Source organism: Lepisma saccharinum, chromosome 2 (genome assembly GCF_977018435.1).
Source record: "Lepisma saccharinum chromosome 2, izLepSacc3.1, whole genome shotgun sequence".
Classification (NCBI taxonomy): Eukaryota; Metazoa; Arthropoda; class Insecta; order Zygentoma; family Lepismatidae; genus Lepisma; species Lepisma saccharinum.
The window spans coordinates 193877507-193890006 of NC_139230.1; the positions used below are offsets into that span (position 1 = coordinate 193877507).

General features: G+C 37.8%; 1 protein-coding gene across 1 annotated transcript in view; it reads right to left on the reverse strand.

The window, feature by feature from the left end:
- Positions 1–722: 722 nt before the first annotated feature.
- The window catches only part of LOC145983817 (uncharacterized), a 107838-nt gene continuing 96060 nt past the window's right edge, over positions 723–12500 (reverse strand). Inside the window, exon 5 of the mRNA XM_083116861.1 lies at positions 723–908. Coding sequence (XP_082972987.1) covers positions 723–908 — 186 coding nt within the window. The remainder of the gene's footprint in view (positions 909–12500) is intronic.

Sequence of the window (12500 nt, forward strand, 5' to 3'; positions counted from 1 at the left end):
ACATAACAAAATTCGTCTACCTTATACTTGCAGCCTCTTGATGTCATTGTAAACGTGTAACTAATTAGGCAGCTAGAACGACAATGAACCGCTTCAAACTGCACGATTTTCACTACTGTTGCTGTCAGAATGACAAAACCTGTCCATTTCAGTTATAGGGTAGACCAGTATATTGCTAGAGCGCGCAATATGACACGTTATTTATCTTCTTTATTCGTAATGAGAAAAAACGTGTACTGGAAAAGGATAAATCTCAAAACATCATTGTCCTGGTTACAAAAACAAAGTTTATGAGGAATAATAGCCATTTTCTATACTTTTGGAACACAAGGAATTAGGAAATAACAATTATTACCCAGGAAAGAAAAAAAATATTTTTTTGTTACATTGTGTTATCAATCACTTAATTATGAAAAACGTACCGCGAGGCGTCAATATATCTGTTTCAAGCTGATTTCACACTGTAGCAAGCCTTCACACAAAATATTTTTGAAAAACTAAAGCGTGAATGAACAGAAAAAAGCAACTACGTCACTGCCAGTACGCAACCGAATTGTTCTAAAGATTTTCCTGTTGCTCTCGCAAAATGGCAGCACTTTCCATGGAAGTTAAAGAGGGGGACGAATTTAGGGAAGGGGCGGATTTCGGGCACTTTACCCTATATCACGCAACATCGCATTTTTACCTTTCCATCAATTAATCAAATTAACATAACACTACGCCTAACACATATGTGGTGCACACTCCTTATCCTGGTCTCCAATGTCCTTTCCAAAGTAATGTTTGTGGAGGTTCTTTATGATAGATTGAATCCTCTTCTTGTGCCTTGCAAGGGTGAACTCTCCATAGATGTAGCAGAATCCGTCCGGTTGATTTCGATAGGCAAAGTATGTCAACTTAATTTCAAGCTGAAAATACAATGCGTAGTATTTTGACTATAACTTGCAGGTTCATCATGTAGCTTAGTAACAAAACTGCCAACATCTGAAACAGAAGCTCAGAACCAGATGTTGCCAACTGCTCGACTGATATATCGATGCATTTCATACGAACTGTGAATCTGAGTAAAATGAGGCATTATGTCCTTGAAACTAAAAGACTGTGCCTATCTGCAAAATTCTAATTACAGATTTGAATTTCCTAGGCGATAGTACTTCAGAAAAACATATGTTTACATAAGAAAGAAAAACTTTGTAGAACAGTGTTATTAGTACTGTAAGTACCGTAACGCAATGTTAAAACTGGGTTGGGATCGAACCAAGAACCTTGAATATTCGAATGGGTGATGTAGTTATTCATCACTCGCACCGTCGGTACGATACTGTACAAGTGGGTATTTTAAAACAAGATAACAGTTAAAGTAACAAATTCTACCTAGATGGCAGACAACAAAACATAGCAAACATTTCAAAGGAATGTGATTTTCTTTGAATATTTTTTTAAATTATGGAGGCAAAATGAGCAATTCAAGGAATTTACAAGATTTCCAATGCAGTGTGTTCTTCATTTTAGTATATTGAATGGATTCTGAGCATCTGATAAGTTTAAAATTTTAAATTATTAGTGCTGTAAATACAAATGAGAGTTATAAAACAAGAAAACAGTTAAAGTAAAAAATTCTCACTTAAAAGCTTACCACATATATAATACCATTCTACAATAGGCAATATAGCGATAAATAAGCCTCAAAGTGTGAGCAATTAACTTTGATCGCTTTCCAAATTACCTTAAGTTATACATTTCTCTTCTCCACTTTATCACACACACACACACACACACACACACACCCCCGTTTGTGAGATGTAGATCCGAGGAAAATCAACTTTTCACAGGCGTTCCGAGGTACCTCTCCGATTGCAATCTGACATGTCTTAAATGATAGTTTTTGATGTGGTTTACTAGAAAAAATCTGACTTTGGCGTGTCAGGCTTATTTTAAACCCCAAAAATAGAAATTTAGAACCGAGGTATTTTACAAACCTAAAATCTGCATTCAGAGGAAAAATTTGAATTGTGTATAGAATGTGTATGGGGTTTGTTACACCTACTTTAAGAGGTAATTCTTGCGTGTATGGAATTTCGAGGTAAAATTTGAATTTTCAAATTGTTTATGGAACTTCGAGGAAAATTTCAAATTATTGTCGTTGTGTATGCACATCGAGGTATTCACCTGTGTATCGACTTCCGAGGAATTTCCATTTGTACATATGGCAATACAAGAAACTGTGTATTACTGGCTCCAGAGGAGAGGAAGGGCGTTGAACCCCCCCCCCTTCCCCACCCGTTTGAAGACTTCTTTATGATAAGGTATTCATGTTTTCAGGATTCCAACACAGAAACCTAAAAACTCGGGAGAATCTGGAATTTCAAGCAATTTGAATAAATTACAAATCTCGTGCAAATATCCTAAAAAATCTTCTAATTGATAAATGTAATACCATTTGAGCGCATCAGAGGCACTAGAATATGATTCTTCCTACGACTAATAAGTAATATTCATTACAATTAATAAGCATTAATAATTTCAACTGCAATAACTTACTTTACACAAGCTACTTTGAGGACATAGACTTCAGTTTCTCATTACACATTATTTAACATCGTGAACATTTGTAAAATTCTGTTTGTCAAAAACTGAAATCATATAGAGTTTTTCTATATGATTTGTTTGACATTTTATTTTTTGAACTGTAATACAGTTAGAACAGATGTTTTATTTCAATAAATTTTTCTACCTTTGTCTTTAATTAAATGCAAATATATGTCGCTTTATAATTTGTTTCTTGAGTCGTATGAGAAAGTAATAATTAGGGATGATCCGATGTAAGTTTATGCTACTATCAGTAAACCATAAAATTTACTGATTTTGATAAACAAATAAATTTACTGATATTGATAACCAATATTATAGTGATCCAATGTAAAATTGCAAACTTTCCTTGAAGAACATGAGCAGTTCATACACCTCTTAGTTATTGTGTATAACCAGGTGACCCCAATGGGTTTTGTCTTTGAAAAGGAAACAGGTATTTAGAATTTTTTCCAAAGGTACGGCACTTGAAAATATTAACAAATATTTTAATTTTTCACTAAATTACTGGTCATTGATAAATGTGTATGACTGATAAAATTATCTGTAATTTTCGTGATAAACGGATATGCCTATATTGGGCCTCCCCTATGGCGCAGTGGTCCCGTTTTCGATTCCCGGTGGAGGCACATAGTGGTTCGGATTCCACTTTAAACTGTAGGTCTAGTCTCGATTAGCCTTACTGTACATAAAGTGGACTTAAAACACCAAGTCAAGCAATCAAACGGGTATACCTATATCAGCTAATACTGATAGGATACTAATTAATCTGCAACACTCTTAATGTTAGTAATGTAAGATGAGGTGAGGGTATTATGGTTGTAAGGCAAAATGTAAAGGGCTTTATAACATGAATTTACAATATTAATGAACAATGTATCAGGCATTCTGAAAAAAAAACGTTTCTGAAAATTAGGGGAAATATCACGGAAAATGGACTTGAAATTTATGTGGGAACCTTCATACACTCCTATAACTTCATACCGAGGTACTTTTTTGTGTTTGACAATACGAGGAATGTTCGTCATATTTGTGTATGTTCAAGCTATTTCTAATATGGTCGTGAATGCATATTGAGGTATTCATGTGTGTAGAACTTCCGAGGAGAATTTATACACTCGCATAACTTCATACAGAGGTACTTTTTGTGTTTGACAATACGAGGAATGTTTGTCATATCTGTGTATGTTCAAGCTATTACTAATATGGGCGTGAATGCATATTGAGGTATTCATGTGTGTAGAACTTCCGAGGAGAATTTATACACTCGCATAACTTCATACAGAGGTACTTTTTGTGTTTGACAATACGAGGAATGTTTGTCATATCTGTGTATGTTCAAGCTATTACTAATATGGGCGTGAATGCATATTGAGGTATTCATGTGTGTAGAACTTCCGAGGAAAATTCATACACTCGCATAACTTCATACAGAGGTACTTTTTGTGTTTGACAATACGAGGAATGTTTGTCATATCTGTGTATGTTCAAGCTATTACTAATATGGGCGTGAATGCATATTGAGGTATTCATGTGTGTAGAACTTCCGAGGAAAATTCATACTCTCGCATAACTTCATACAGAGGTACTTTTTGTGTTTAACAATACGAGGAATGTTTGTCATATCTGTGTATGTTTAAGGAATTACTACTATGGGCGTGAATGCATGGTGAGGTATTCACGTGGTGTATCAACTTCCGAGGAAAATTCATACACTCGCATAACTTCATACCTAGGAACTCTTTGTGTTTGACAATACGAGGAATGCTTGTCATATCTGTGTATGTTCAAGCTATTACTAATATGGGCGTGAATGCATATTAAGGTATTAGTGTGTGTAGACTTCTGAGGAAAATTTATACACTCGTATAACTTCATATCGAGGTACTATTTGTGTTTGACAATACGAGGAATATTTATTAGTTTAAGCGATTACTATAATGTGTGCGTGAATTCATGGTGAAGGTGAACTAGTTTGATGGGAATGCTACAACAAAACTGAAATTGTCTCATTATGTGGTGAAAAGACTTAACTACTGATGTGGGATACTATAACAATTGGAGAAAATATGTTTGGTTCGGTATATTTTGCTTCACATTTCTGTCACTTTTGGCAAATTAGAAAGATGAAGATGAATAACAATATGATGAAATTGATGACCAGATGTTCATAAAGGATATCCATGCCGTGATTCCAATCCGGAATCCCTGGCGTAGTAGCACGCTGATTATTTGATCATGTAGAATCTATAGGTCTAAGAAGCAAAGACAAACTTCCAAATTTCATTACCCCCATGTGAACTGGGGATTACATTGTATACATGGGAAGAAGTGCATAATTTTCTGCACAAATACAAGTTGTCGTTTTTCTAGGTTTCCCGCAAATATATATGTAGTCACTGGCGTACACAAGGTTTTTTTCGGTAGGGGCTGGAATTTTGCAGGTATATACCACATAGCTGATTTCTAGGGGGCGCGGCATTCGCAGTATATTTTGTATTTTTAGAAGTTTCCATTCTCAAAACTGGCAATCGGGACGCATTTTAATGGATGTGTGCATTTACCACATTGTTTTTACAGAGTTCTCTACTACTTTCATTTAAAAATGTTGATTTTCTAAAACTTTTGGAAGGATCTGTAGCCCCATCAGCCTCCCTCTGTGTACGCCAGTGTATGCAGTATCTCATTTAGTATAAACATCCTGCGAACTGTTTTATTAAGTGTGATACACATAGTTTATTGGAATGTACACGGATACTATTAATAATATTTTGTAAATTCTGCAGCACAATTAAAGCAAATATGCACATTTATCTATTCTTTCTTCTGACCGTCCGTCCTTACTGAAACAATATTTAACCAACAACAGCGCTTTTTCAACATTTGGCAGCCCGATATTAGTTCTTCTACCTGTGAAGAAGATGGTGAGTCACACGCCTCCTGTTTCTCCGAAGGCAACGTCACTCTGATGGACAGACCAAGTTTTCCTTCTGATCAACCTTTGATGTTAGCCCTACGCAGAAGTTGGAGAGTGCCAGAAGTATGTATCAGAACAATCAATCTTCTTGAGAGCGGCTTTATTTTACACCAACCGTTTGTAAATCTCCACGAAAACCTTACCCCACACATCTGACGCGAGATTTGCCATTTGAGTTTGTGGTTTGTGTCTTCTCCCAAGTTCATATTGAAACTGCATGTACGCTTCTTGGGCATGCTTATGCACTCTCTACAAATAACGGAACACACGCAAAACAATACAACTTTTTTTTTAGCATGAAATGTCTCAACTTTATACTTGGTTTTCAAGCTAACCCCTAGACTTTTCTAAAAGGGTACAAATAGTGTTCTAAAATAATATCGAAGGGACGACCGGGACACGCCTCTCAAACGGGACTGTCTCGGTCAAAACGGGACGTACGGTCACACTATATAAATGACAACATAACTAAGGACCTAATGAGTGAACTGTTAGAAGGCACTCCAATATCAACATTTCCAGTTCTAGTATTTGCCTCGACTGTATGTAATCACTGGCTTAGGCCGAGGGGGGATGTTTGAAGAGGCTACAGTCCACTCCGAAATTTTAAGAAAACCAACATTTTCAAATAAAGGCAGTGAAGAACTGGAGAATGGGGGACCAGAGTGAGTGTTAAATGTGCTGACGTGTCCATAATTTAAATAAACCAATCAAGTAAGTTCCGTCCTGCATGAGTCTACCTTTGTAAGTGTAACTCATAATTCATCTTCGTCGTCGCCAATAGTGGCTGAAAAGCGATGTAAATATTAAAGAATGCAAACATAAATTCTAGCTCTACGCTGTTGCAATTCTGACCACCTCTCTTACATAAATCAATTTTGTATTCTTTTTCTCCATGTCGATGCTTCTCAACACCGATATCTGGTTAGTAAAGGTAGAATGAGAATGAGACAACGAGAGGCCGTCTTTCCAGATGTTCCCAGCTTTGGCTGCAAATCATCGCTTCTCCCATCTGGCTAGAACTCGAGAAAGACCAAACTGTTAAAATTCAAATTTGGAGGCAGTACGGGAGATACAACTTTCATTATTGTAATGGTTGTTTCTACATATTTTATTTTTTCAGGACATATTCGAGGGTGGTCAGGCACCATTGGCGTCCCCCGTGCGCAAGACTATGCCCTCACATATCAATTTTCATTTGCTTCATGTGTAGAAGAAAGTATTGACGGTAACCAAAATTAGCAATGTTGTTTGAAAGTTTGTTAATATCGGGTGTGTTGTAGAAGAAAAGAAAGAATTATTTACACTGTTACTCTTCCTTCTACTCGTATTGTGTTTCGTTTGTTAACTGGGACCTCCCCGTTGGTGTAGTGGTAACGTCGTTGCCTTCTAATCAAGGGGTCGCGGGTTCGATAGCCGATGAAGGCAAAGGAATATAGTGTTTCGGGTTTAAACTGTAGGTCTAGTCCCGATTAGCCATACTGTGCATAATGTGTACTTAAAAGACAAATTCAATCAATGAATCGTTTGTTTACTGAACGGTGCTATTCGAATATGAGCAAAGCGCTTTCGTTACTTACGAAAAATGCTTCTACTTTAACAGAATTATAATCGAAACGTTTTATATCTTTCAGCTATGATTGCTTGGAAAAGTTAAAGGATGTTAGGATTGTAAAATCTCGTGGGCTCATTATCTTAGCACCAAAAATTCTGGGTAAAACAGTAAACATGCCATTTTGGTGGCAGAAGTACTCACTGCATCTACGCACAGTATCGGCAGTTTTTAAAAAAACAATGTCATCTATTTGCGTTGGTAATACATCAAAAGGTGAAGAAAAGCAAATGCTGTTATTCACTTTGTTGATGTCTGGTTAAGTCCTGTCTCGTTGTTGTTAACTTTATCGAAAGAGATTTTTTTTTACTCTGCAAAAGATAAATCGTAATTTTGTTAAGCCTTGCATGTATCCTGCAGCTAAATATTGACAACAGTAAAAACGCAACAAAACCAGTGTAACAAAGGGCTTTGGCCACGTGTGTACAAATGAACGTTCCTTTCAACGAAACTCGCACGACTCCACCGCTATCTTTTACTGGCGCCTAAGCGTCTGGACTCTGGAGTTGTTTCGCCCAGACATGTGTACTGGATCTACGAGTTCTTTGAGAGCTCGAGTTTCGGGTTCACTTCCAAGTGAACAAGAGTAATGTATACACCCAAGCATCAGTGGCATTGGGAACGCAAGTTCGCTGCACAATTAAAGTTAACTGCAAAGAAAGATGGGGAAATAGTCTGACTGTTGTCCACTATCGCAAGTCACGTAGTGGTAACGGTATCACATGTAACGATGCGGCGGTCCGGCGTTCGAGCCTCAGTGGTTCAGTTTCCACTGGATGATATTCATTGCGCGAAATCACACCCACCGTCATGGCCACAATTTCGGCAAACGTTTCGGGGTGTTTTTTTAACACACTTGATAGGCATTGCGCCTACAGTATTTGTGGCAGTGACTGAAGGCACGCATATAACGATTACATTCTAAATGCAGTTCTTCTTCATTTTGTTTTAGTCTCGTAAAAATTACCAGACTATCTATCAGACTATCTAAAAAGATGTGCTTCGATCACGGCCAATTTGAAGATGATGTGATCAGCACTACGTTCCTGCCGCCTTTACACCCCAGAGTTTTGCTTCTAGTTACCCAACATTTATTTGAGGCTGGATGAGCTCCAGTCGCTTTACGCGGGGACAACGGCGGAAACATTTCGACCTTAGATCATCCAAGGGACTCCCGTGTGGCAGCCAGGCGCCCTACTGACTAGATTACATTATATTGTGTATAACCATTATTTATTTGGAATCAGCCCCTCCCCCCGCGCCCTTAATTAAAATGATATATTGTTAGCACTAGCTTACCCGGGGGGGATTCCAGGCCAACCACGTCTTGTTTGTCAAATTCTCAAATGTCGATATTTGTATTTAAAAAATGAAAATAAATTAAAATACGTTGCAATGCTCCCTACCAATATTTCTGAATTACCTTTGCTCATACAATGATGAAGGTAACTTACATAGGAGGAGAATTCACGCTGTGGGCCTATCAGTATGTTCCGCCATGAAACTTGTGCCTGTAACAGTGTACAATTGGTTAGTAATTATGGTAATTAATGTAGTTATTATAATTACTTGAGAGCAGCACATACGAAAACAAGAAATAGCATTGATTCATCATTAACATGTAATTTTGAGGTCTAGTGAATGATAAAATGTGTGTGACACTCGTGCAATAATTGGTTCACACGATGGTCATTTTGCAATTATTATATATTTGTTATATAAGTGCAACTATATGAACAACAAAAGAAGAAATGATTCATTAAAAAATTGTTCCATGAATTAATTTTAATGTTAAAAAGGAAAAAAATGTCTGGGCCTCTGGGACCCCCTCATGTATGTTAATTTCTTGTACACCAGGGGAAGCTAGGGATAAGAAAAAACAAACTTCTTCCAGTCTTAACTGCAGTTCTTTTGTAAAACAATGGTTTTATGCTTGCAATCATGTATTATATATTATTGCTGCAAGGGTTCTTCGCTTTGGTCAGATTCCCATTCATTCAACAATTTGGCTGCTACCTTTCCACTACTGTCTTTTACTCCTGAGCTAGAATACAATTCAAATGTAGTCGAAAAAAGGTATAGTCTAGGTGATGTAATTTGTACCTCTTTCATCTTCGATTCCCACAGATCATAAAATTGTAAAGTCACGACTTCAATAACACGAATCATTTTTGTCGGAATAACAGTTTTAAGTAAGGTATAAAACTGGCTACAAATTGGCCGTGCTTCGACTCTAGATATTAGAGAACCAAGTTAAATCATTTGAGCAGGTAAAAATACAAAATACGTATGTTGATAGAATATACGTATTGTAGAACAAAGTGAAAACTATAAAAACCAGTGAAATTGAAATAAATAATCTACATTTCTCAAGTAAGCATAATGGAAAGGAAAAGTAACGCACAATTCTTGCAGTAATGATAAAATATTACTAATTGCGAGAGCTTAACCGTGAAACGATTGCCCCGCCTCGATGTGGAGACACACGGGAATGAGTCATACAATTCGACAAAGACTGCTAGGCCTCTATTTTGACGTGAACCAAGCTTCGTAAGTTCTTTTTAACAAACATTGTTTCAATGTGCATGAGCTATACCTCCGCAGTTTTATTTATTGGGAATGACCTACTACTGTAAAAGCGCGGATTTTCATGAAAGGCTAGCATGTGAGTCAATGTGTGAAGAACCCCGTCTCCTCGGATTATAAGCGTGGAGTTAGAGTAGACCCGAGAGCCCCCTGGTATCAGCAGATTTTTTGGCGCATGGAGTGGGGGAGGGTTGCACGTAATTTTTCGTTTATACTGTAGGAAAGTTCAAGTCCGTGCTTCTCAAGTAAGACATGAATGCCGAAATATTGAGGACAGCGACAGAGTGCTCAAAACAACTTTTCCCACCCTCTTTTTAATTGTTACTAGCGTTTTGGATAAGATTGATTGATTGATTTTTTGTTTCAAGTCCACTTTATTCACAGTCAGGTTAATCGGGACTGGACCTACAGTTTAAATTGGGATCCGAACCACTAGTGCCTCCACCAGGTATCGAACCCGGGACCCCTTGATTATACAGAAACACAATGACCGGAAGTATGGGAATAAATAATATTCACCCATGAAACCGCAAAATCAAGTTAAGGTCTTGCAACTGATGTGGTGAATGCTCCGTGCAGACTTGAAGGCGCCAATGCAACAGTCTCTTTTCATTTTCACATTTATATCGTTTACGTCTCGGGAATCACTCCCGCAAGCACAAGGTATTTCAGTTCGGCTCTGTGGCTGAATTGTTAGCGTAGCTTGTCACAAAACACGGTGTCCTAGGTTCGCATCCCGTTAAAAAAAACCTGGACATGAAGTTGTGTTTGTTCCAACAGTCTGTTTCATCATTCATCCTAGCCTTCATATTATATGCGACATTTGCATGAAGACACAACATTTGCTGCTGTTATCTACTTATTGATTTGATTAGTTTACATCTCGCTTCTGTCTATTTTGGTCACTCGCGAAGATTAGGGTGAAATTGAAGCCAGGGCGAAATTGAAGCCAGGCAATGACGAACACGCATGGGCGGTTAGCAACACACAGACTGAGTGTGAGTCTAGACGCCAAAGCCACGTTCGTCTGCAAAATGCATACTCTGTACTAATAGCACTTGTATAGTTTAAAATATCGATATATCTGATTAAAAAAAATTGATTAAACTTCGTTGTTCTTTAAAACTGCCACTTTCAATATGTATTTCGCCACACTGGACGCGAACCAAGAAACAAGGATGTTGATTTCAGCCTTCAATATCTCTCCACTTGACTTTTAATTGTTGGCATTCAAAATGTTTACATTCGTTTATTTCGAGGAACAATTGTTTATATTCGAGCAATAAAATTGTACATATTGTTTGTATCACGTGACCTTTGAAAATATGGTCATGATGTAAGAACTTATTTAAGCGCTAGATACTCCTTCGTTCATGAAATAAGCAAGTAAAAGGATTTGACATGTTCTATTTTGCTATTATAACAACGTTAAGAAATTTTAATAGTCCATGGTCTTTTTCGCTTCTGCTCCTTCAGCTTCTCATTTTTATGAGGGCCCTAGGTATCCTAGTACCAACCCCCCGCCCCCCTTCCTTGAGTCCATCGTGTCATACCTAAAAGAGACGTTGACATTTTGGCGCTTGAACGAAAGTCATCCGTTACACCCCGCTCCTGTTTGTGGGCAATATTCCCACCCTCTCAGTGGCGTGCCTAAAAATGTAGTAAAGGGATGTGACCATAAGGAGGTTACGAGTTATTTCTTACCACTCCTGGATCATGCAATTTTTTCCTAAATTTGACGTTTTCTTAAAAGAAAAATTGCTCTAAAACCCCTTGTACGAGTAGATAGGCAGCTGTTACATAACTTTGCAGCAGGCATATCATAACACACGTGAATCACCCAGTGACAGAATTCGGCTCTGTTTAGCGTGAAACATAATACAAGCTGACGTAGTGGACTTAAAACACCAACTCAAAACTCAAACCAAGGATAACAGACTGATTCTTCAATATTTTCCCGCTCATCTTATCAATTAATCATCTATATAACAGTCACGATGAATACATTCCGTGGCAAAACGGCCCTTGAATAACAAACACCTGTTGATTGGTTGACACGTGGTCAGAACATCGAATCGCATTGCCGCTGTTATCACGTTTTCTCGATTGGATCCCACTGATTCACGTAGCTTCCCAACTGGCTTCAAGAGCCAGAAATGTTCGAGCTCCCACCAGTAAATAAATCTGTTATCACGCTAACTTGAGTTCTAAGTTTACTTTATGCAAAGATGGGCTAATCAGGACTGGATCTACAGTTTAAAGTTGTATCTCCCCCGGGTATCGAACCCGGATCTCCTTGATTACAGGCCGAAGAAATTACCACAACTACATAGGACAGGCCTATATGTTAGGCACTAACCGTTCGACTGCTTCAAAGCACTTTGAAAATCGTGAGTTTAGTACGGAAATAATATTGATAAAACAAACACAGTTACAGTAATCCTTGCAATAATGAATTACCAGTACATCTTTTGAACAAACCAAAGAAAAGTTTCGCAAAGATACTCCGTAACACCGTCTTTCAGCCCTGAAAGATGGGTCAAACGTTCCTTTTGTAGCATTTTGACTATCTATTCCGTCCGCAGTCAACCACCGGACACAGGTCTTCTTGTACTGCATGTACAATGTAGTTTGGCGAAAGGAAAAAAAAAGCACGCACTTCTTATCGCTCTCTTGCAGGAAGGGAGAGGGACAGAGCAGAATCGTTTTTCATCCTCTTAGCTTCTTAGTTCTTAC